Here is a 25,997-nt window from a genome sequence, read left to right as displayed (position 1 = left end):
ATTGTGCCAACAGCACAGGATTTGATTCCTATTCTGGCTGAGGTTGTCTTCCCTCTCCAATTGCAATTCTCTTCCCAAACCTAGTGGTGCTCAAAGGCAGACTTCCCATCTGTTTCCGTGGTGAGTAATTCCCAGAACAGGTCGCTAGGCTGCCACCAAGGGCTTATAACTTGAGCAGTGCCACTCCACGTCAAGCATGACTGACCAGAAGTCTCTCCCACTTTTATCACCAGCCACTGGCATGTTGGAAGGATTTTTCAGCTTGACACACTCAACCTGCTTGATTACGTTATGGACACACCTTCCTTGGCCATCAAGTCCTGGGGTGGAAGTCGAACCCAGAGCTTTTGGCTCAGGCGCAGGGACGCTACCCACTGCGCCCCAAGACCTCCCTTCTTCCATCTGCCCTGTAGTAAAATGACAGCACAGCAATGGTTCAGCAACCCTCAAATAATCAGGGTTGCTATCTCGAGGAGCAGAAGAAGAAGCTGTTTTGGTCATGTTGAGCAAGAAACAGAGAACTCCTCTGTTCAACTTCAAAGTAATGCCATGGGGTCTTTCACATTAAATTGACTGGGAGTCTGGGCCTCAGTTTAATGTTTCACTCATAGGACAAAATTTAGATAATGCAGGACATCCTCAGTACTATTCCAAAGAAGAATCATATTGGACTTGTTCACTCTGTTTCTCTCTCCACAGATGCTGTCAGACTGGCTGAGTTTTTCTCGCACTTTCTTTTTATAACACCCTCAGGACTGCTCAGTGTCAGCGTTGATTTTGTGTCCAAGTCCACTAGAGTGGGATTCGAACCCACAAACTGCTGTCTCAGAGGCTCGTGAATTACTGCTGAGCCACAAATCAAATATCAATATTGCCTGATGTTGACATTCGATAAATCATCAGTTCCAAATGTGTATAGACCTTATCCCTAAGAATCTTCTCCAACAATTTTACTATCACTGCGTCAAGCTCACTGGCTTGTGATTACCCGGGTTATCCTTGCTGCCCTTCTGAAATAATGGGACAACATTGGCCACAGGTGAGGTCCCAGAGGATTAGAGGATAGCTAATGAGGAAACAAAGATTTCTGAAGAGGCCCAGCAATTTCTTCTCGTCTCCCTCATAACCTGGGATAGATGCCATGTGGCCCTAGGGATTTGTCTAACTTAGTGCTTTTTAATACATCAAATACTTCCTCCCTCGTAATGATGACTTGCTCCAGAGGAATTACATACCCCTCCGAGACACCATCAATCAACGGAATTAGGAAGGGATACAGATTGACAGAGAGGTTTAGGGAGGGAGATAGATTGGCAAAGAGATTTTGTGAATGCTGGAAATCTGAAATAAACATGCTGGATAAATTCAGCAGATCTGGCAGCATCTGTGGGGAGAGAAATATAGTTAAATTATCCAGACTTATCCAGGTGGGTTCTCTGCGGACGCTGCCAGACCTGCTGAGTTTATTCAGCATTTTCTGTTTTTATTCAATTATTGAAAATTTGTATCACTCACTGTAAATTATAATGTAAGTTTGAAAATAAGAGACATGCCAAACGTATTCAGCTAATACCCCTCTGCTCTCTGACCTACAGTGACTCCCAGTTCAATAATACCTCAGCTTTAAAATGATCATTTTTATGTTTAAAACTGTCAATTGGCCTTGCCTCCCTCTCTCTCTCTCTTTAACTTCCTCTGGTCCTACAATTCTCTTGAGATATTTGCACTCCTTCAGCTTTAACCCATTCAGCAAAATCAATTTTCACTGCTCTACCATGAGTATCATATATTAATTGCCTAGATCCTTCACTTCAAATTTTCTTCACAAAATCTCTTTGCCAATCTATCTCCCTCTCTAAACCTCTCTGCTAATCTGTATGCCTCCGTAAGACTCTGTCAATCTGTATCCCTTCCTAATTCCATTGATTGATGGTGTCTCGGAGGGGTATGGAATTCCTCGAGAGCAAGTCATCATTACGAGAGAGGAAATGTTCGGTGCATTAAAAAGTATTAAATTAGACAGATCCCTAGGGCCATATGGCATCTATCCCAGATTATGAGGCAGACAAGAGAGAAAATTACTGGGCCTCTAACAGAAATATTTGTTTCCTCGTTGGCCACAGGTGAGGTCCAAGAAGAGTAGAGATTAGCCAATGTTGTCCCATTATTTCAGAAGAGTAGCAAGGATAACCTGGGTAATTATAGGCCAGTGAGCTTGACGTCAGTGACAGTAAAATTGTTGGAGAAGATTCTTAGGGAAAGGGTCTATACACATTTGGAACTGAATGACCTTATTAGCGGCAGACAGCATGGTTTTGTATGAAGGAGATCATGTCTTCCTAATTTGACAGTGTTTTGAGGAGCTGACAAAAATAATTGATGAGGGAAGGGCCATGGATATTGTCGACATGGACTTCAGCAAAGCATCTGACAAGGTCCCTCATGGCAGGCTGGTGCAAAAGATTAAATTATACGGGATCAAGGGTTAACCAGCTAGATGGATTCAGAACTGGCTTGGCCATAGAAGACAGTGGAAGGGTGTTTTTTCTGAATGGAGTTCTGTAACTAATGGTATTTCACAGGGATCAGTGCAGGGACCTCTGATTGTAATATATATATATAAATGACTTGGAAGAAAACATAGCTGGTCTGATTAGCAGGTTTGTGGATGATACTAAGGTTGCTTGAGTTGCAGATAATGATGCAGATTATAAGAGAATACAGCAAGATATAAATAGGCTGGAAAATTGGGTGGAGAAATAGCTAATGGAATTTAATCTGGACAAATGCAATGTGATGCATTTTGGCAGATCCGATTCAGGCGGGAGCTATCAAATAAATGGCAGAACCATCAGAGCTCTGACGAAGGGTCATCTAGACTTGAAGCTTTGGCTCTGCTCTCTCCCCATAGATGCTGTCAGATCTGCTGAAATTTTCCAACATTTGCTGTTTTTGTCTCCCTCCCCAAGCTATCTCCCTCTTTAAACCTCCTTGGGTTTTATCGGTTTACCTGTGAACCGCCCAGGGACCTTTTTACCATTCTAATGGAACTATACACATGCAATTTCAGATTTCCAGCATCTGGTGTACTTTGCTTTTGCTATATAAATGCAATTTGTTGTATCTGAGACCACATACAAATTAGGTTTTACTGCCATCAAATTTGGCTATGCTTAGCAAAATAAATATCTGTACACTAACAATATATAGCTGCATGTCCTTTCTTGGTTGAGAAATGCAACGTATGTGAGATCCACACTTCAATCTGAATAGCACAGAAACCCTACAGTGTAGAAAGAGACCATTTGGCCTATCAAGTCTGCACTGACAACAATCCCACCCCAGCTTTAACCCCATAACCCCACACATTTACCCCACTAATCCCTCTAACCCATACATCCTGGCACACCAAGGGGAAATTTAACTTGGCCAGTCAACCTAACCTGCACATCTTTGGAATATGGGGGGAAACCGGAGCACCCAGAGGAAACCCATGGAGACATGGGGGGAGGTATGTACAAACTCCACATAACTTTATATATATCTATAATAACTGCAATGAACTTTACAAGTGAGTGCTCTTTTTAACGTCTTTCTAGTGTGGATCTTCTAACAAAGTGACAATAGCACAGCATCAACAACCAAATGGTTTCGAGGAAAAGCTTGGGAAATATTCAAATTCCGCTATGGTCAATGGTAAAAGAGAATTTTTAAATTCAGGAAACGGGCAAGGAAAAGAACAGAGCAATCTTACCTCATCTGGCTTTCCAGATGTGAGGATGCTCATGATATATGCTTGAATCTGGTTAGTGTTGACCACACATCCAAAAAGCAAACATGGAGTGGGGAAGTAGGGAGTGACGGGAAAATAATTTCTCAAAATACACTTACTGATTTCCACCCCCCACCAACACCTCCCCCCCACCCCCCACCCCCGTTTCTGTTTGGAACATTACCAATGGAGCATTTGTATGGAACTAAAATCAGTGAATGCTGATGATCTGGGAACATTTGTGGATTGAGGAAGATAGTAGTAATGAAAAAGTAGCCCTACCTTATATTTTATTCACATCAAGTCAACACAAGTGCTGATTGGTTGAGAAATGCAATGGACCCATCATTATAGACAAGAATAAAAGACCAACACCTCACCTTTTACATCAACAACTAGGTCAGGCCTTATCCTGCTCAATATGACTCCATCTGAACTGATGTTCCAGGAAGGAATGACTTTACTTTCCTCTACTGAGATTCCTAATCTCGAATTTGGACCGAAAAAGCTTCCAATTATATCCAAGCAGCAATCTTCTGCCATCTGTAGAGAAGTGAAAGAAGAAAATAACAAATCAATAATCATAGAAGCGACAGTGCAGAAGGGGGCCATTTGTTCGCACCAACCACAATCCCACCCAGGCCCTATCCCCGTAACCCCATGCATTTACCCTAACGAGTCCTCCTGACGCTAAAGGGCAATTTAGCATGGCCAATGCACCTAACCCACATATCTTTGGACTGTGGGAGGAAATCAGAGCACCCAGAGGAAACCCATGCACACACATGGAGAGTGTGCAAACTCCACACAAACAGTGACCCAAGCCAGGAATCGAACCCGGGTCCCTGGCATTGTGAGGCAGCAGTGCTAACCACTGTGCCACCATGCCAGTCACACACTACAGTTGGGAAAATGTTCTTTTGTGAGTTAGTACTGCATAGGATTGACAATGATCAAACATTAACCGCATTAACCATACATATGATTAGTTTTCAAATAGCCCATGAGTAAAAATTATGATTGGACTATTGCAACTATACCACAAGGGGTTGAGGCATTGACATGGTGATAATGTTACCAGGCTAACAATCTGACGAAATGGGTTTGAATCCCACCAATGGCAGTTGGTAGAATTTTAATTCAGTTAATACATCTAGAATTAAAGCCTAGTCTCAGTAAAGTGAGCATGAAACCATTACTGTTTGTTGCAAAAACTCATTTTGTTCACTAGCGCCCTTCAGGGAAGGAAATCTGCTGTCCTGTCCTCCCTGAGTCTCCACACCCGCAACAAATTGTTGACCCTTAACTGGCCTCTGAGATAATCTAGCAAGCCACTCGGTTGTATAGAACTGCTACAAAGTCAACAAAAAATGGTTAAACTGGACAGATCGTCCAGTGTCAAATTAGGCACCAGAAATGACAGTGATAAATCCAGCCCTGGTGACCCTGCAAAATCCTCCTTACCAACATCTTGGGGCTAGTGCCAAAACTGGAAGAGTTGTCCCAGACTTGTCCATGGGCCTGAGTTTACCAAGGTTATTAACTTGGTATAATCCTACTCACAGAATCATACCCTAAAGGCAATGGCTAGAATTCTCTAATCTCGTTCACCCCACCATCGCTGCCAGCGAGAAGGGAGAATATGACACTCAGCCAAAACTCCATTCACTGCAGTGGGACTGGAAAATCCCAGCTACGGGTGAGGTCAGGAGAATTCCAGTCAATGTTCCAGACAACACTATTATCATATATGTCCTGTCCCACTGGTAGGACAGACCCAGCAGAGGTGGGGGCACAACAGTAAAGATGAAGCTGTCCTGTGAGTTCTCTATAATATTGCTAGATCCCATGAGGTTTCATGGCATCAGCTCAAACATGGGCAAAGAAATCTGTAGATGATTACTTACTGCCCACTAATCCACTCCAGCCCCACTACATCAGTTGGTGATTCAGCACGCCCCGATGTTGAACACCACTTGAAGAAAGCTCCAGGAGTGACCAGGATGCAGAAGGTACTCTGGATGGAGGGACTTCAATGTCCATTTCCAAGAATGTCTCAGTAGCACCACTTTTGGCCACTCTGGTCAAATCCTGACATAATCCTTACCTGGTGAAGCTACAACCACAGGACTACTTGTATGTCACACAGCAAAAGCAACATGCAATAGACAAGCTAAGCAACCCCACAACCAGCGAATCAGATCTAAGCTCTGCAGTCCTGCCACATCCAGTTGTGAATGATGGCGGACAATTAAACAACTCACTGAAGGAGGGGGCTCCTCAAATATCCCCATCCTCAATGATGGGGGAGCCCAGCACATCAGTGGAAAAGATTCAAAAAGACAGTCCATCATTATCTTCTCGAAAGCAATTAGGGACAGTCAATAAAAAAGTTGATGTAGCTAGCAACACCCACATCCCATGAAAGAATAAGTAAAGTCTAATTGGAAGTCCCAAAGGGACTTTTGATGTATGTGACTTGATCTGGTTATTATCTGTTCAGTGTCAATTTTCTGAAGCATTTTGTCGTTGCACTGAGGCACCTGTTCAAGAAAGATTCTCTAAATAAGCAAATGCAGTTTCTTTTCATTTATTACATTCCTATACCTTATACAAGCTAGAATCCCACTCATGCCTATTACAATGAATTGTTTAATGTTCATGCAAGAATAAGATTAGTTTTTCATATTTCTGGTATCTGGTTTCGGTATTGTACACTCCTAGATCAAAGTCAGCACAGACAGCTGCAGAGTAGAACATCTTCAGTCCTGCCCTATCTATTCCCCAACTTCAGACTTGCCACAAGTTGCTGCTTTATTGGCTATCCTTCATATATCATCACTTTTTTTTGTTGCAAATTACAAATAACAATGTTTGAGGAATGTTTAAGGACTGCACATCGTTATGGCCTTTCAACAGTATATGATCTGATATAAAACTAAGACAGGCCCTACTAGTATCAACTGTTCCTTTAAATGGTATCCAATCTGGTCACTGGGCTCTATTGTGCCTGCTGTGAATAGTGTATGATTCTTTCAGACAGCTAAAAAGCTATTTACTACTGTGTACAAAATTCCCATGGGCTACAAGCAGTTAAACCTTCAAACCTTTTGTTCTTTTCATGTAGTAGCCAGCATTTCTTTCACATGTACATCACAAATTCCACATCGGCTTTCCAAAATGAGAGGATGGGCAGTTGAAATGTTGTAGCTGTTAGGTCATTGCCTTCACACAAAGCTATTTAACATCCAAGTATTTCTGTGTTCTATTTCAAGAGCGTTGCTGGTATGGTCAGCATTTGCTGCCCATTCTTAATGGCCCCTGAGAAGGTGGTGGTGAACTACTGCAGTCCATTTGGTGTGGGCACACCCACAGTGCAGTTAGGAAGTAAATTCCTGGAATCTACCCAATTTCCCTTCGGGAGAAAGATACCGAAGTCTGAGGTCATGTACCAACCGACTCAAGAACAGCTTGTTTCCTGCTGCTGTCAGACTTTTGAATGGACTTACTTTGCATTAAGTTGATTTTTGCCTACAACCTAGCTATGACTGTAACATTACATTCTGCACTCTCTCGTTTCCTTCTCTATGAACAGTACGTTTTGTCTGTACAGCACGCAAGAAACAATACTTTCCACTGTATGTTAATACATGTGACATTAATAAATTAAATCAAATCAAATATTGAGGAAATTTGGCATGTCAACTACAGCTCGCACCAACTTCTACAGATGCACTATGGAAAGCATTCTTTCTGGTTGTATCTCAGCTTGGTATGGCTTCTGTTCTGCCCAAGACCACAAGAAACTACAAAAGGTTGTGAATGTAGCCCAATCCATCACTCAAACCAGCCTCCCATCCATTGACTCTGTCTACAATTCTCATGCACCCCGGACATTCTCTCTTCCATTGGGAAAAAGATGCAAAAGTCTGAGGTCGTGTACCAACCGACTCAAGACTCTTCCCTGCTGCCATTAGACTTCTGAATGGACCTACCTTGCATTAAGTTGATCTTCCTCTAGACTGTAACATTACATTTTGCACTCTCTTGTTTCCTTCTCTATATTTATAGCGTGCAAGAAACAATATTTTTCACCGTCTGATAATACATGTGAAGAAACTAAAATCAAATCAAATAACAATGGAGGAATGGTGATATAATTCCAAGTCAGGATGGTGTGTGCTGTGGAGGGAACTGGCTGATGGTGGTGTTCTCATGAGTTTGCTGCCCTTATTATTCTAGGCAGAAGTTTGGAAGGTGGTGTAAAAAGAGTCTTGGTGAGTTGCTGCAGTATATCATGCAAACAGTAGAAAGTGCAGCAACTGTGCACTGGCATTGAAGAGCGTTAACGCTTATGGTGGTGGAATGGATGCTGATCAAGTGGGCTGCTTTGCCCAGGATGGTGCTGAGCTTCTTGAACGTTGTTGGAGCTGCCCACATCCACATAAATGGATTCAATCACACTCTTGGGCCAAATGGTCTCCTTCTGTCTCCTTTCTATAGTTCTACTTGTGCTAGATATTTCCCCAACCAATTGAGAATTTCCCCATTGTATCCCATTGACTTCAATTTTACTCTGGCTCCTTGATCACAAATGAAACCAGAAAATGATTCAACTCCTACAGTTATATTTATGCTGCAGTATTTTTCAACAGAAAACATTTGTAACACTATGTTTGTCTTACCTACCTAAAGTAACTGTCTAATCGATAAAATTATTTCAGGAATCGGAGAATGGGAGAGGTGGAGGAGGAGGAAGAGGAGAAAGAATTACCAAGTACATCGCCAAAGTTAAATAAAGAGAATAAATTTTAATTTTAATGATTAGTGAAAGTGTTTTTCCTTTGGTGATCTTGGTTCAATCACAGATAGTGCATTTTGTAGTCAAGCATAAGGGCCAGATTTTCAAAACAGGGTCAGGAACCCCTTGCTCAGATAAATTCTTGTGACCTTCACGAAACCCAATTTTAAATGTTAGTGCCAAGTGTTTCCAGGAACCTGCTTGCTTGGCACCAATGTCAAAAGCCATGCCACTGAGGTCAGACCACCCCTAGGAAGACCAGCAGCATTAAACCAAGGAAGAGCGAGTACACGACTGCAATGAAAGTAATGTGCATGTCCTGGCACAAGATCTCCCATGTACAACACATTTTACCCAATACAAGCAAACTTTTAGTTCTCCCCACTTTTGAACTTGGCAGCCCTGCACAAGCATGCACCTGACTGTTCGGATTCGCCAGAACGCCATTTCAAAATTGGATTCACAGCCTCTCCAGCTTGTTAACAAGCTCCTAAAGGAGCTAAACGGGCCATTAATTTGAGGTGTCTGGGTTCCAGATCCCTACTCCAACCCCACACAGTAATATTTTTAAATTGTAGACTTTCTCGATACCCGAAATGATCTCTGGAGTGAGATTTTAAAATCACACCTGCATTGGGTCTTGACCCCATCGGCAATTGAAAATCCAACCCAGGAGTTCCCATTTTGAAAAGCTCATTAGTTAAAAGATGATCACTCAGGGAGACTCTACTGGAGAAGTTAGGACAGTGTCTTTCTGATCAGACTCAATATCACCAGTACCTTGGTTTTGATAAATCCATCCTGGTAAAACCAGATTTGGTCATCCATTCCTGTGCTTTCTAAAGCTTGCACTCGTACCATGTTGATGTCATTCAGTTCTCCAAAAAATGTCATGAATGTTCCAGTACCTCTGTTTCGTAGCCTGAAATACACTCTACTCTGTAAAGAAGAGAGAATGGGTAAGTGTGACATAACTTTCAACTTTTTAAAATATTCTAGATTATTGCAAGCTTAAGCCATCACTCTTACTTACATTCAGTATTTTGTTGTTTAAATAAGTAGATACATTTGCATTCTTTGCAATTTCACAAATTGTACCAGAAATAGCTGAAAAGGGAAGGGGAGAAAAGAGTCTTCCAGCATGAAAACTGTGTCATCAAGCTATGTTAATGCCAAATAATGACTTTCAATCCACTAGCTGGAAACATGAATTGAACTTTTAAAAACAACTTTTTGACTTTTAAAGACTTTTTGCAAAACAGAATAAGGTGTCTTGAACTCATATAGCCAGAATGGCTACCTAATTTGCATGATTGTGCACTCCACATTTCAACTCCATTCAGATGGAGACGGCATGTCTGCTTAAACCCATCAAAGACAATGACCTCAGACAAATCCGAATGAACCAATTCCATTTTCTATTAGTGTAACATTCAGATACTCAAGATAGGCAAATCATCAAAGCTATTCACTTGAACAATGGGACCCTGGCTAAGAGGGGGAAGTTCCAGATCTGACCTAGTCAAGTTGCAATTGGAATATACAATCCCATTTGAACAACTAGTCAATGGAGAGACCAGTCACATGACAAGTTAACCCTTTGTTTTAAGTACACATTTTCGCAGCAGAACTGAGGCAAGCAATTCAGAAGCTGAGAGGGGCCCTTCCTCTCTCTCTACCACCCAATTTCCCAATTTTTGAGCCCTGTTTGATACTGTGTGACTCTTTCTCCATGTGTAACAGACAGATAATTGTAAGGAAGAATTCAGCTCCACATCTGTCTCCAGACACAGACAGGTCATCCACCTGCAGTTTTAAACTGCTGTGACTTTGAAAGCAGAAGACCACTGAGTAAAAGCAACAAGACCACCGGTCCAGTCTGCAGCCAACTGAGTCACCAAATTACAGACTGTGAACTCCTTTTTAGCTTTAATTGGCTAACTTGGCCAACCTATACTTCATGACTCTGTAATCTGTGTTTGAGTGTGCGTGTGTAGTTTGAGTGTGCACGTGTGTGGTGTAATTTGAGTGCTTGTGTGTGCAGTTTGACTGTGTGTGTGTAGAAGTAAAGTTTATTTATGAGCCACAAGTAGGCTTACATTAACACTGCAATGAAATTACTGTGAAAATCCTCCAGTTGCCACACTCCGGTGCCTGTTCGGGTACACTGAGGGAGAATTTAGCACACCAATGCACCTAATCAGCACATCTCAGACTGTGGGAGTAAAGCGGAGCACCTGGAGGAAATCCACACTCTCACACACACACAGGGTGAATGGGCAAACTCCACACAGACAGTGATCCAGGTCAGGAATCGAACCTGGGTCCCTGGTGCTGTGAGGCAGCAGTGCTAACCATTGTGCCACTATGCCGCCCATGGTAGTTTGAGTGTGTGTGTGTGTGTGTGTGTGTGTGTACAAAAGTCAGTACATATATTATTTCACTTAAATAGGTTTAACTAAAATAAAACAAATCTTGCTCACTGTTAAACTTGAAACACTGTGAAAGCCTGTCCTATTGTTTTTTTTATGATTCTAGCCCATAAACATCTAAGCACTCACTGAATTGAAAAGTATAAACATTTCATACTAAAGGGAACCTCTTGCAGTCAAATGAAGAAGGCAAATGAAAACTCCTCCTGACCTGGTCTAACAACTGCTTTTTTGCAAATTACCTCAATTTCTTCTTTAAAAAAATAAGCTGAAACAAACAGGAAAATATACATTTCAAAGCAAAAATGTAATGGACTCGCTAAATTAAAGCACCAACAATGTTGCAGGGTTGTTTAAGCTTCAGTACACTGTACCATGAGATAATTATAAAATCTTCTTTCCCTGTTTAAAGAGCTCTTAAATTTTCCTTGCTGCCATTGGAAGTTGTTCAGTGAAGGCTAGGCACTTTGTCATAAGGGAGGTAGAAAATAATTGGAAAAATTTATACCAGACTCACAACAGCTGGTACCACAGCTGTGCTGATAGAACTCAATGTGCCTGCCATTTGGAAATACAGAAATAGTAAGGAATCATGCTGCCAAAAAAATCTTCACAAATGATCTAACATGGAAAATCAATAGGAAAACTGCAAGGATGGAAACCAGCAACTTAAACGAAAAATGCTAGAAACATATCGCTGGTTCGACAAAATCTGTCGAGCAAAAGAGTATATTGCTGAAATTTCTTGAATATCTTGAGAATAAATCTTGAGAGAATCTCTCATATCTTCAGCCAATATCTTGCAAACCAATCTCCTGTAGTCCCACCTTTCCATAAACATTTACAGCTGAGAAAAATGTACTCGGAACACTGAAGGAATACAGACTCGTGTTTAATTTCTACCTTAGAATTACTACTTTTCACAAAATAATCATCATTTTGTCTTTCTCCAATGTATTTATTTAGTGCATGCAAAATCCCTAAACCAAGCAGTTTTTTTCCAGTCTTGCTGGGTTGAGTGCAGAAAGGTCTCCACTGAGTGTGTGGATCAGACACTCTTCCATGTGGTGCATAGTTTGATCTCTTCCACAGACACATAGGGACTTGGCACTAATGCCCCAAATGTGGAGATTGGCCAAGCAGGAGCCGTGGTTAACATATAGAACATAGAACATTACAGCGCAGAACAGGCCCTTCGGCCCACAATGTTGCGCCGACCAGTTACAAAAACAATGACCCACTAGCCTATACCAATCCCTTTTCGTCCATAAACCTATCCAGAGATCTCTTAAACGCCCCCAAACTAGACGCATTTACAACTGCAGCAGGCAGGGCATTCCAATCCCTCACCACCCGCTGGGTAAAGAACTTACCCCTGACATCCGTCCTGTAGCTACCCCCCCTTAATTTAAAGCCATGCCCCCTCGTGCTAGCTTTCTCCATCCGAGGAAAAAGGCTATCACTATCCACCCTATCTAAACCTCTAATCATCTTATATGTTTCAATAAGATCCCCTCTTAGCCGCCTTCTTTCCAACGAAAACAACCCTAAATCCCTCAGTCTCTCCTCATAGGACCTCCCCACCATACCAGGCAACATCCTAGTAAACCTCCTCTGCATCCTCTCCAACGCCTCCACATCCTTCTTGTAATGCGGGGACCAGAACTGCACACAGTACTCCAAGTGCGGCCGCACTAGAGTAGTGTACAGTTGCAACATGACGCTGCGACTCCCAAATTCAATCCCCCTACCAATAAACGCCAAGACACCGTACGCCTTCTTAACAACCTTATCTACTTGATTCCCAACTTTCAGGGATCTATGTACACATACACCTAGATCCCTCTGTTCATCCACACTATTCAAAGTCCTCCCGTTAGCCCTATACTCGACACATCTGTTGCTCCTACCAAAGTGAATTACCTCACACTTCTCCGCATTAAATTCCATCCGCCACCTCTCAGCCCAGCTCTGCAACCTATCTAAGTCTCCCTGCAGACTATGACACCCTTCCTCACAATCTACCACACCTCCAACTTTGGTGTCATCAGCAAATTTACTAATCCACCCAACTATACCCTCATCCAGATCATTAATAAAAATTACAAACAACAGTGGCCCCAAAACAGATCCCTGAGGCACACCACTCGTAACTGGTTGGTCCTGGACCTGTTGAGGATAGACCACTCTTCCTTGGAAGATTGAAGCCAGGTAGCCTTTGGGTTGGGTTGAGACCAGGTACTTGTTTGACACATCCAATGATTCCCATTCATTTGTCCAGATGGAAAATGTGTTGAAGTTTTGTGTTGGAGGGTTACTCCAGATTGGCTTTTTTGAAGGAAGTCATACCTTAGGTGTGTTGAATAGATTTGCATGAAGAGGCAGGTGGAGGGCACTGCAAGCTTTTATCACTTTTGAGTTGTTGCAAGTTGGAAAATATGTGGAGGAATGATGTTTGCCAGAACAGGGAGCCAAGGGAGTGGTGCTGAGTGTAATTATATGCATGGTAGCTGGGTATTAACATGTGTGTGTGTGTGTGTGTGTGTGTGTGTGTGTGTGTACACGTGAACTACGCATGCGATGATTTTGAATAGGGGTGCAGTATTCTGTAACTGAATATGTGAGTGTAAGTGCTGGGTTTAGAGGGTAATAATAACATACCCCCACTTTAAGCTGCCTAGTTTGGTAATCAAGATCTTGGACTTGGCCTTGGCTGCATTTTAGGTTTTCCTGGAAGGTTAACGTCCTATCTAGGGTCACTCTGAGGTATATTGGAGTTGGGTGGTGCTTTAATTTGTAGCCATTCATTTGCATGTTGAGCTCTTAATTGGCTTTTGCATTGTGAAGATGCAATACGCTGGATACTGTTTTTGCAAGGGGTGGGCTTCATGCACCATGTACGTTAGTACTCAAGTTTCAATAAACCATCATTTAAGGTCCATTCCAAGGTGTTGAAATTGGGTCTTGAACTGTGAGGCAGATGTTGTTGGCATGTATGAATTTCTCCATTAGGTGTCACTAGCACTTTTGATTAGATGAAAAAATATCTCACAGGGTGGAGTTTTCTCTTTTTTTTTGCAGAGTGTAGCAGCAGGCAGGAAAAATGGCATGGAAGCCATCAAACCCCCAATAGCAGCATCCTTCAATGTACTGTGAGCAACATAGAAAAATAAATCCAAAAGGAGAAGGTCCCACAATGCCAAGCTGTCGGGGTTGGCTGTGGTGAAAACTGCCTTGCCAGCAACTCATATTTTAAAAGATGAGGGTGCAATTTTCAAAGGGTGCCCTTTGTACAAATAGAACCCCCAACTCTCTGGAACATTTCACATGCAACCTTCCAAACCAATCCCCACTCTGTCTCCCCCCCTACCCCATGCAACGTACTTCCTTGCTGTGGGATTCAGGGTACACCGACATGAATGGACAATCTGGGGAGGTAGTTACCAGGGGTACAATACTGATGATTATGTTTTAATGTACTCTCATGGGGATCCCGACGTTCAACACCAGATTCCCTTTATATCATCGGTGCGGAGACAGGGAACTATCCCTATTTAAAATCCCACCAGTTTAAATAGCACTTTGGGTCTCCTGCAGGATTTTCCGCTCCCGCTGCCAACCCCACACCAAGAAAACAGGAGCGCAAAATCCATCCCACAGTTATCACTATCAGGTTCACACTTCAAATTTTATATACCAAGTCTTTACACCTGTACAAGTACAGACCTGGATCAAAGGGCGTAGAGAACCAATCCTGTGCCATCCAGTGTGCTGGTGCCAGTTGGGTATCTGACAGGGCTGCAGCAAAATCTGACTTCCCTTGTAGTTACTGCATTCATAAAGAACCCATCTGTTTCGGATTATAAATCAAAAAATGTATCACACATTTAATCATTAGTCCTCAAGAGCAAAGTTGTTCTACGATGGTTCATGGACAGCATCATTTGAAGAACTAACCAGCACACCTATGGACTGTGGGAGGAAACTGCAGCACCCGGAGGAAACCCACGCAGACAAGGGAGAACGTTCCAGATTCCTGGCGCTGCACAGTAGTTAACGTTGCTGCCTCACGCCAGGGACCCAGATTCAATTCCAGCCTCAGGTCACTGTCTGCATGGAGTTTGCACGGTCTCCCCGTGTCTGCGTGTCTCCGTGTGCTCCAGTTTCCTCACACACTTCAAAGATGTGCTGCTTAGGTTGACTGGCCATGCTAAATTGTTCCTTAGTGTCAGGGGATTTGCAGGGTAAATAGGTAGGCTTACGGGGGCAGGTTGAGCCTGGGCGGGTTGTGGTTGGTGCAGATATGATAGGTCAACTGGCCTCCTTCTGCCATGTAAATATTAGAATTTGGAGTTATGAGCAGTCATTGTTCAGTAAATAAAAACAGAAAATGCTGGTATAGCTCAGCTGTGGAGAGAGAAACAAACTTAATGGGGGTAATTTTATACCTGTGTTCACCAGAAGTGCAAATTGCAAAGTGGGAAAATTTCACGACAATCGGAAAATAAGATTCTCACGAGTGAGCCTTCATTTACTGATTTTCTCTGGGTAGGAATCTCATTTAAATAAATTTAAATGTATTTGTAGGACATCTCCGCCACACATTTAAAGTTTATTTTGTTAGTCTGATAAGTAGGCTTACATCAACACTGCAATGAAGTGAAAATCCCCTAGTCGCCACATTCTAACGCCCGTTCGGGTACACTGAGGGAAAATTTAGCATGGGCAATGCACCAAACCAGCATGTCTTTCAGACTGTGGGAGGAAACCAGAACGCCCCAAGGAAATCCATGTGATTTCCCCAACCGGGAATTGAACTCGGTCCCTGTGAGGCAGTAGTGCTGATCACTGTGACACCATTCCTCCGCCATAATGAAATCACCACCATCCCACCTGCCTTGTTGGTGATGTTTACAACAACAACTGAAACAAAAGGGAAGCAGTTGAAGGGAACCTGCAGGGTTGCAAAGATAAGCATTGCTCCTTGGTGGAGGAAAAAGGGACCTGGAGGTGGAATTGTTGCTTTGGAGCATGAGGTGAGGGGGGTCTCTGTGCCCTCTCTGTGAAGCTGGCATCGCCAGTTCTATCATGCGTCACCCGGCCACATGACAACAGAAATCACACCAACTTCCAGATGTTCTGTGGTCAGAATGCCAGAGAATCTAAAGAGAAAACTTGGCTCTGCAGCTGTAGAGATACCCACTGGTTTTCTCACCCCAGCCAGCACTCTGTGCACAGAGTGTAACATTCTGCCCAATATTTCAAATCCATGTAAACTGAATCGCTGCCTTTAGGGACCTGTGTAGTTGTGCACCTAGATCCCGCACTTCATCTACCCTTAGTATATTCACAATAACTACTTAACCTAAGTGTATTACCTCACACTTCTCTATCTGCCACTTTAACACCGACTCCACCCTCTACACTATCCACTCTCGGCCAATCTTTGTCTCGTCTGCAAATTTCCCAATCGTGCGCCCTGCATCCACGTCCAAATCTTTAATCTATAACACAAACACAAAAGGTCCTAACAACTCCCAGAGCCCTGTGGAACACCACTTGAAATAACTTTCCATTCGCAACGGCATCCTGTTGCTTTTTTTCCAGTTTGTCACATTACCCTGATTTCCATGGGCGTTTACTTTTTTGACCAACCTGCCACATGAGACCTTGTCAAATGCCTTGCCAAAATCCATGTACACAACATCCACTGCGCTACCATCATCAATCTTTCTTATCACTTCCTCAAATAATTCAATCAAATTTGTGTAGCAAATTCTTCCTGTAACAGATCCATGTTGATTATCCCTGAAAAGTCACGTCTTTCTAGGTGACAGTTAACTCTATCTTCAGGAGTGATTCTACTAATTTGCCCACCACTGATGTAAGACTAATTAGCCTATAGTTGTCTGGCATTTCCTTCGATCTCTTTTTAAAGAATGGAATTACATTTGCATTTCTCCAGTCCTCTGGAACCTCCCCTGTATCTGGTGAGGACTGTGTAAGTTTATATACATTGTGGCTTGTTTGTACAACATGCTAACTCCTCTTCAATGAAATTCTTAATCCCCCTCTATGTGATATATATTTATCAGAACTTACGTTTTAAACAAAAACAAAATATTTATTCACCATTTGAGTTCATCTTGGAAATCTGAATTAATTGTTTCTTCTTTAAAGCCATTGGTTGGAATCCAGTGTAGAGTTAAATATAATTTGGTAACAATGAATGTGCAATAGGTATGACTTAAGTTCACCTTGACAAGTTTTATAAAGAGTTTCTTGTGTCTTAAATGCATTAGGACAAGTATGTACTTACATGCCCCCAGTAACATGGACAGAAAAAATGTGATTATTGTATCCTTGCAATGCCAGGTTCCGCACTTCTGAAGCAAGTTCAATTTTCTTTCCTTCAAATTTCTCCCGTTCAAAGAGAATTATTTCTGGAACAGAAAAGCACTGTGGAAACAAAAAATGGTGTGAATTGTTTTCAAAGAATGAAGAGAGGTAATTTGAAGAAGAGTCACATGGATTCAAAACACTGACATTATTTCACTCCCCAGAGCTGCTGCCGGACCTGCTTAGCTTTTTCAGCATTTCCGGTTTTTATTTCAGATTTCCAGCACTTGCAGTATTTTGCTTTTATAAACTCAATGGTTCTATTTTAAAAGAGTACAAGAAAACCCTTGTATATGAACACAAGTCTTTGAAGGTGGCAGGACAAGCTGAGAAATCTGTCAAGAAAAACATGTACGTTCTTTGTCTTCATAAGTAGAGCCATATAGAACACAAAAACATGGAAGTTATGCCAAACCTTCTTAAAATATTGGTTAAGCCACAGGTGTGGTACTGTGCCAACTCTGGGCAATATTAATAAGAAGAATGTCAAGGCCTTAGACAGGGTGCAGAGGAGATTTACTAGAACAGTACCATGAATACAAGATTTCAGTTATACAGAGACTAGACAAATTGAACTGTTCTCTTAGATCAGGGCGGTTAAGGGAATATTTAATATAGATGTTCAAAAATTATGAAGGGTTTTGATAGAGTAAATAAGAAAGAAGTCTTTGAAGTGACGTAAGGGTCAAAATCGACAGGATGCAGATTTAAGATATTTGACAGAGAACCAGAAGCAACATGATGGGAAAGGAAGATTATGCAGTGAGCTGTTATGATCCCACATGCACTGCCTAAAAGAGTGGTAGAATCACATTTCAGGAATTGTGTTCAAAAAGGAACTTCATAAAATCATCAAAGTGAGGAAATTTGCAGCAAAATGGGGAAACAGAATCTGGCAACCGGATTAACTGGGTCACACTTTCAAACAGCTGGCACAAGCAAGGTGAGCCAAATTGCCTCTTTCTGTGCCTTCTCACATTATTAGTACAATCTTGAGAAATTTAAGAGATACAGGTTGTGAGTAACAGCACTGTGATCTAAAAACAATTCGGCATTAACATGTCAAACAAAACACATGTTCTGCACTTCGATTCAGGACTGGGCTGATTCACAAGCAATAGACAGGTAGGGATCCCCAACAGGAAATAGGTTTCAAGCTACTCCCAGTTAGAATCATAGAATCCCTACAGTGCAGAAGGCCCATCGAGCCTGTCTGACCACAACATCATCCAGGCCTCATTCCCATAACCCCACATATTCACTCCCCCTCCGACACTAGGGTCAAGTTTAGTATGGCCAATCAACTTAACCCGCACATTTTTGGACTGTGGGAGGAAACTGGAGCACCCAGAGGAAACCCACGCAGACACAGGAAGAATGTGCAAACTCCACACAGGCAGTGACCCAAGGCTGGATTTGAATCTGGGCCCTTAGCACTATGAGACAGCAATGTTAACTACTGTGCCACTGTGCCTCCCCTATTAATCTTTCCACACTTGCTGAAGATACAAGATTTCAAGCCTTCCAAGGGTGATATGCAAAAGAACACAGCTTCACAGTCTACATGCATATTTTATAAAAAGACCAAATGACTTTTGTTCGAGGGCTTGTGTGCCAGTAATCTTTAAGTTGTAGCACAAAGAATAACATTAGGATTGGATGCTGTGGCCATCTGCCAATGCAATGAATCATGCAACTTGCACTTAACATTTAAAATTGACAGCTGTTTTGTTGTACAAAACACCAACAACATCAGATATTATTCTAGTAAAAGCTAAAAGATACTTACAAAGCCTACTGTCTTCACGGATCTGATATGGGTATCATTTGCACACCCTATCATCATCAAATCAGAATAAGATTCCTCCTCGAGCACATATTGGTTGCCAGTGAAATTCTCTGCATCATAAGCCACCCAACTACAAACAGAAATACAGTGAATTGGTCAGTTTCCAAACATGTACCTTTCTATTTTCTTTCTGTTCAGGAAAGTAAGAAGAGGAGTTTGCTCTGAAGAAATTATATAAACTCAAAACATTAACTTAGTTTTTCCCACCACAGATGCTGCCAAACTTGCTAATTCTTTTCAGCATTTTCCATTCTTATGATGCAGTCAGATACAAGGTTCTGAACTTCAATGGCAATTAGAGTGTTGGTTTGCCACTCCACTCCAACTTTCTAGGTGATCCTTTCTCATCCAACCTTACCACTCGGGATGGATGAGAACTGTATTGTGCAGTAAGCTCCTGAGGCCTTCACCCAAGGACTACAGAGTCAGATGCAAGGAGGCCATGGACCCCTGATTTTTAAGGCACTAGTTATGGTCAGGGAGGGGTTAGGTAGCGGGGGGTGGGTGTCACATGGTCAGTGCAGTGTTGCAGTTGGGGGCTTGTAGTGACCACATAACAGGGGATTCCGGTTGAAAGGGTTAGGTGGCATTGTATGGGTGCTTAGGGACAGTTGGAAGGTCCATGGGGGTGTCCTTATTGAGGCCCTTAAGTGGCCTTTCCCACCCAGCCTAGAATTTTAGGCTGGTGTGGGCAATTGACAACTCAGATCCTGTCAACCTCCTCACAGCATCCCAGGATTTCCCTATCCTTCCCAGCTGGGTCCCTGCAACAAAGCTTTTTCTCTGGTTCCCTGGGCTTTGTCTCAGGAAGCATCTTGCAATACCTCTTCTGGCCACCACAGTGCTGTTCCTGGAGGGACTGAAGAGCTGTCAGCCAATCTAATTCTTTCTGAGTGAGAGGCTGCAGTCCAGCCTACTGCCAATTGATGCTCGTCAGAGCGAAAAAAAATGAGAGCAATGCTCTCAGAGTTGGCAGAGATATGTTCCGTGCCAACTCTGGATGGCTGTACCCCCGCCATCCTAAAGATTCTGGCCTACATGCTCTTATATTTATTCTGTTAATCCCATTTCAAGTGCATGTCCACTCTCTCCACTGGAGTGAGATGGTGGTGGGATGAGGGGTATCAATGCACTGATAATATTTCTATTGTCAAATTCCTCAACAGATATTCTCCCCCATTTCAGAAAAAGAAACACAATTACACCAATTGTTATTTCTCGACTTCTCATCTGCATCCACTGCCATTGCCCCCATCCCCGGCCCCCCCATCCACACACACACACACACACACACACACACACACACAATTCATCTGTGTCAATTACAGTCAATAATATCCTGCAAGATTGTTAATCTATGAGTAATCACATGATGTCTGCCTATGCCCATCAGGCTTAGAAACCTCAATTCATTTGAAAAGAACCTTACAGTACTCAGGATTTCCATCTGTATCAGCTATAATCAGGCTGATATTGCTAAAATTAAAGTTTAGCCTTACACATGTACCTTGTAGGTCCAATCATGCAGTACTCAATTATTGAAGATGCTATACAACGAGGCAAAGAGGAAGCAAAAAATCTTTTTCAACAAAATGTCATGCATGCAAAGGGTCTCAAAACAGCTGCATTTCACAGGAGCGATTTGTATTGGATTTTTGTGTGGACTTGTGTTTTTTTTGTAGTGAATGAGGTAGTCTCACAAACTGTGTCAATATGATAAATAAAGTTAATTTAGGCTTACATTAGTACTGCAGTGAAGTTACTGTGAAATTCCCCTAGTCACTACAGTCCGGTGCCTGTTCGGGTCAATGTAACAAAATAGCACGTCTTTCAGAACATGGGAGGAAACAGGAGCACCCCCATGCAGACACAGGGAGAACATGGAAACTCCAGACACACACAGTCACCCAAACTAGGAATCAAACCCATGGCATTGTGAGACAGTAGTACTAACCACTGTGCTACCGTGCTGCCCCAAGCATTGTACTTTGAAACGTTACCAAAGACAACTTTCAATTAAAATTTAAGGCAGTTTATCTGCAGGACCTGTTAAAAGCCCAGTATTTAGAATGGACTATCCCTCGGAAAGATTAGCAGTTTTTACTGTGATAGATTGTAAATAGATTGCAAATACAGTGTTATATAATATTAAACATCTGAAATAAATAATCCAAAATGTAACAAACTTTTCAGGATTTCCTTTATATTGTTCATAATCTCATTCAATTCTGCTCACCTGCCAGATTGAACTTTGCAGGACTTGGGTGAAAAACCAGCTGGAAATTGAGCTGTGTCTGTGTCGAAGATTTGTGCACTTCCTTGAAGTTCAGGCTCCGAAAAAAATTGCACCTGCATTTAAGAGGTTTATCCACAATGAGAAAGAATAAGTCTCTAACATAGGAAATAGCCATCGAGCCTGCTCCACCATTCAAACAGACCATGGCTAATCATCTACCTCCACGTAATGTTTCCTTACAATCTCATGTCCCTTGATGTCATTTTCCAGAAATCTACCAATTTGTGTCTTGAACATGCTCAATGACTGATTTTTGACTACACTCTGGGATAGAGAAATCTAAAGGTTCACCACCTATGAAGAAATTCGTCCTCATCGTAGTCCTAAGTGGCCCTTATTCCGAAACTGTATCCCCTGGTTCCAGGCTCACCAACCACAGGAAACATCCTATCCACCTCTACCTTATCAAGCCCTGCAGGAATTTTGTAATTTCCTATGAGATCATCTCGCATTCTTCAAACGAGGCCCAGTCTCCTCAATTTCTCCTCATAAGTAAATCCCAAGAAGTACCCTGGTGAATCTCTATTGCATTCCCACCATGGCAATTATATCCTTCTTTAGGTAAGGAAACCAAATCTATACACAGTACTCCAGATGAGGACTCCATGACATTCTATACAACTGCAAAAAGGCACCTTTCCTCCTGTATTCAAAGATGTGATGAAGGCCAACATACCATTTGCTTTCCTAATTGCTTGGTGCATCTGCATGCAAACTTTCAGAAACTCATGGACAAGGACATACTGGTCCCTTCAGGCACCAATAGTTCCCAACTTCTCAACATTTGAGAAATGCTCTGCCTTTCTGTTTTTCCTACTGAAGTGGATAACTTCACACTTAACCTTATATTCCATCTGCCACGTTCTAGCCCATTCACTTAGCCTGTTCAAATCCTGTTGAAATCCCTTTGCAACTTCCTCACATCCTACACTCCACCTAGCTTTGTGTCATCAACGAAATAGGAATATTACATTTGATCCCCACATCCAAATCATTGATACAGATTGCAAACTAAGCACTGATCCTTGTAGTACCCCTCTAGTCACAGAATACCATCCTGAGAATAACCAGTTTATTCTTACTCTATGATTTCTCAATGACCAATTCTCAATCCATACCAGTATATTCCACCCACCCACCATCCCATTTGCTCTAATTGTATTTACAAACCTCCTGTGTGGGCCCTTAGCAAGAGCCTTCAGAAAATACAAATTAAAGAGGAAATCAGTATTTAATTGAGAAAGGATTTTAGATCAAAAGGTCAAGATGTAAGATCAGTTTGGGTGGAACTAAGGAGCAGCAATCATTGGTGGGAATTTGCATGTAGGCCACTAAACAGTAGTGGTAATGTTGGACGGGGTAAGAATAAGGAAACTAGAGATGCATGCAACATGCAACATACAGTAATAGTTAGTGCCAAAATGAAATTAACATTAGGAATGGTGAAATCTTCAAGGCCAGCACCAAGGTCTGTCACTTACAGTTGAGCACAAAATAACATCTTAGCAACTTCAGTTGCTTTCAACTGCAGGTTGTGATAAATTACTTTAATATTAAACATTTGGGAAAATCTTCGTTCAAAATTTGTTTACCCCTAAGGAACTTTCGACATAGCACAAACATAAAAAATACATGAAGGATCATACCTTAAACTTAGATAGTTCGCTGTCCTTCACATCCTGAAACAAAAACACATAGATGGCAATAAAGGCCAATAAGCTATTAACAAATTGTAAAAAGGGTCCTAATTGCCCTTAATGACTATAAACAGTCCCCTTTCTCCCTCTTCTGCCCCATTCCTTGAAAACAGTTGCTTGCATTAAGTTCTAGACAGAGCTTGTTCATATGAGAAAGTAAGTGGAGAATCGTTAATGTCAGGTTACACATTTAGCTTTTACACAGTGTCTGTTGAGATGGACTCTTCAGATGGAGAAGAAGAAAATAAGACAGTTGTCACAAGCTGGATAGAGTGATGGAAATTCATTCTATCCATCTTAATTCAACCCACCCAAAAATGCCTTTATCATACATTCTTAAATTATTCAGTGTTCCTTCCTGTGCTTTCTTACCCTGAGATTCACACTGTTAAGGTTCCTTAGTATCACATGAAGAGGTCTGGAGGCTTGTATGGTTTAACATAAACTTTTTGTTTGGTAATCCATACTCAACGTATAGCCAGTACTACCTGCATGGAGCTGTTTCCATGCTGGCTCTTTCCAGTCTCTACTACACACAGTCTATCATTTAACTCACTACATCCTACCACAGGCAGTATGTTCTCCACTCCCATATGTCCTTGCTCTGCTGAACACTCTTACATTCTTATACTGCAATGCCCCCTGAGGTCCTTGCCCAAACACAATCTTTACTTGCTCGCATTTCATTTGACATTGAAAGGTAATCAGCTGTTCTTCCACCTGTTTACTTTCTTACTGAACTTTTGTGAACTCACTCTGTGCTTCATTACATGTTTGGTCACTAATAATATTTACAATGCAATTCTTTCTGAAGTTATATTCAACATCTTTTTTAGCATCTCGTGTATTTTCCAGGCATGCACTGATTCTTCATTGTTCAGGACAGTGACTTTTTTGAGAACCTTTCCTGCTTGCTGTTCCATCTGGCTGCATCTCTGGTTGAGTTCCTTCAACTCAGCTTTGGTATGAACATTTTCTTGTGGAACTGTTTCCCTTTCTATCTCTTTTCCTAGCTTGATTCCTTGACTCTACATTCAATCAGTTCTCACAATGGACTTCCACTTGCTCTGGTGAAGACCCTCAGCCTCCACGTCCACAATAGAACTTCTGTTTTTTCAGGTGATCTCCAACTATGTCTTCAATTCTCTTCTCCCAGGTCAGTATTCAATTTCTTTACTTTTTCAAACTTTGACAATCTGGGTTCCTCTCCAACTTCCCATGATTTTGGAGTGCATCCTTCACTACCATACAGTTTTAATCCAGAGAGGTCTGGAGGCTTGAGTGGTTGAACATCAACTATTTACTGGCAACCCATGACGACACATCCAAGGTACTGCCATGCATGAATGCAGTCACCATGCTGGCTATTTCCAGACTCCACAACGTACAGTTCATATCATCTGACACTCCACACTGTGTGCGGCATTGTTTTTCATTCCCACATTAACTCTTGCTTTGCCAAACACCCTTATATTACACACACGTCTTAATCACTGCTGAGAAGAACAACTTACTGACACAAATCAGAAATGGGCTTTTTCCTAATTTCAATCAAAGTCATTCTACTGTCACATTGTAGTTTCAAGTAGATTTACTCTTCCATATTATCCAGCAATTCATAAATCTCTATAAGGTGATCCCTCAGGGAACTTTTATCAAGGCTGCATCTCTCCGCTGCACTGAACTGGTGCAGGAAGAAACACAGCACTATTTCTTATAGTGCATGAATGCTTCCTTTGTATCCTGGGGACCTGAATTGGGAACAGTACCAACGAATTTGGTCTGACCAAAGGGTTGTAAAGTTTAGGCATCACGTGCCCTGGTTAGACTACATCATGAATATAGGTTCACATCTATGGGTTACGTAGTCTGCAATCTATTTGTTATGTTGCTCTTCAGTAAGTGGCCACGTCACAGAATACACCAGAATACCTAACATTCCAGCTTCATCTTAAGCTGATTCAATACAATTTATATAGTACTTGTCACTCATTTTTATTCTATATGAAAAGTCTTAGACTTATCTACATTAAATTTTGTCTGCTATTGTTCTAACTATTTACTCAGTTTGACCAATTCATGCTGTCTTCCTGGACTATCTTCTCAAATTCTACCATCTCCTTTACTTAGCATTATCTTCAAAACTGACCGGTTTGTATTAATCATGTTGGGTCCACACCATGAATATAAATGTCATAATTTTTAGAAGCACATTTGCTCAAGGGATAACTGAAGAATAATTTATTTGCCTGTTCATAAACTTACAGTACCTTGGATATGTCGTCATGGGTTACCAATAAAGTTTTTGAGAGTTTTAAGCAGACACAAACAATAAATTGTCAATACACATGCGGTTTGAGAACTAAAATTGTGAACATGTACACCATGCAGTTAGATATGTAGCAAGCTGTAGCCTGTCTTGAAGAAAGTATGCATGTGAAAAATTGCTACTGTATATCATTCGTATTTTATTTTTTGGTACATTCTTTCCATCCTAAGATGTTGGGAAAATAGTGTGAATAATCCCACTTCAACTGTTGCAAGCAGAAAAATGCACCTAGTTGTGTATTGGTTTCGTATTATCACATTAACATACTCTGATGTCTTTGCATGGCCAAAGGGATATTATATTGTGGTTACAGTGTGAATTAATCTTTGTGCCATTTCAGAGTATAGCATCATAGACTATTGTTTCAGCTGCCAATTACGGCTTTAGCTTTACAGTCCAAAGACATATACCGCATGATTGCA

The 25,997-nt window shown here is 41.7% G+C and overlaps 1 protein-coding gene across 3 annotated transcripts in view; it reads right to left on the bottom strand.

Moving 5' to 3' along the window:
* LOC145345157 (uncharacterized) overlaps window positions 1–25,997 on the bottom strand; it is a 214,415-nt gene that overhangs the window by 7,103 nt on the left and 181,315 nt on the right. For all 3 annotated transcript variants that reach the window (XM_080192832.1, XM_080192833.1, XM_080192834.1), the window contains 7 exons: window positions 23,196–23,228; window positions 21,490–21,602; window positions 19,194–19,323; window positions 17,325–17,464; window positions 14,732–14,855; window positions 9,354–9,512; window positions 4,153–4,315 (listed from right to left, as the gene is read on the bottom strand). In XM_080192832.1, coding sequence (XP_080048958.1) covers window positions 4,153–4,315; window positions 9,354–9,512; window positions 14,732–14,855; window positions 17,325–17,464; window positions 19,194–19,323; window positions 21,490–21,602; window positions 23,196–23,228 — 862 coding nt within the window. The remainder of the gene's footprint in view (window positions 1–4,152; window positions 4,316–9,353; window positions 9,513–14,731; window positions 14,856–17,324; window positions 17,465–19,193; window positions 19,324–21,489; window positions 21,603–23,195; window positions 23,229–25,997) is intronic.

The sequence above is a fragment of the Carcharhinus amblyrhynchos genome, chromosome 7 (genome assembly GCF_965287045.1).
Source record: "Carcharhinus amblyrhynchos chromosome 7, sCarAmb.v2.hapA, whole genome shotgun sequence".
Classification (NCBI taxonomy): domain Eukaryota; kingdom Metazoa; phylum Chordata; class Chondrichthyes; order Carcharhiniformes; family Carcharhinidae; genus Carcharhinus; species Carcharhinus amblyrhynchos.
Note: the sequence above shows the minus strand (reverse complement) of the source record. Positions and strands in the feature narration are given on the sequence as shown.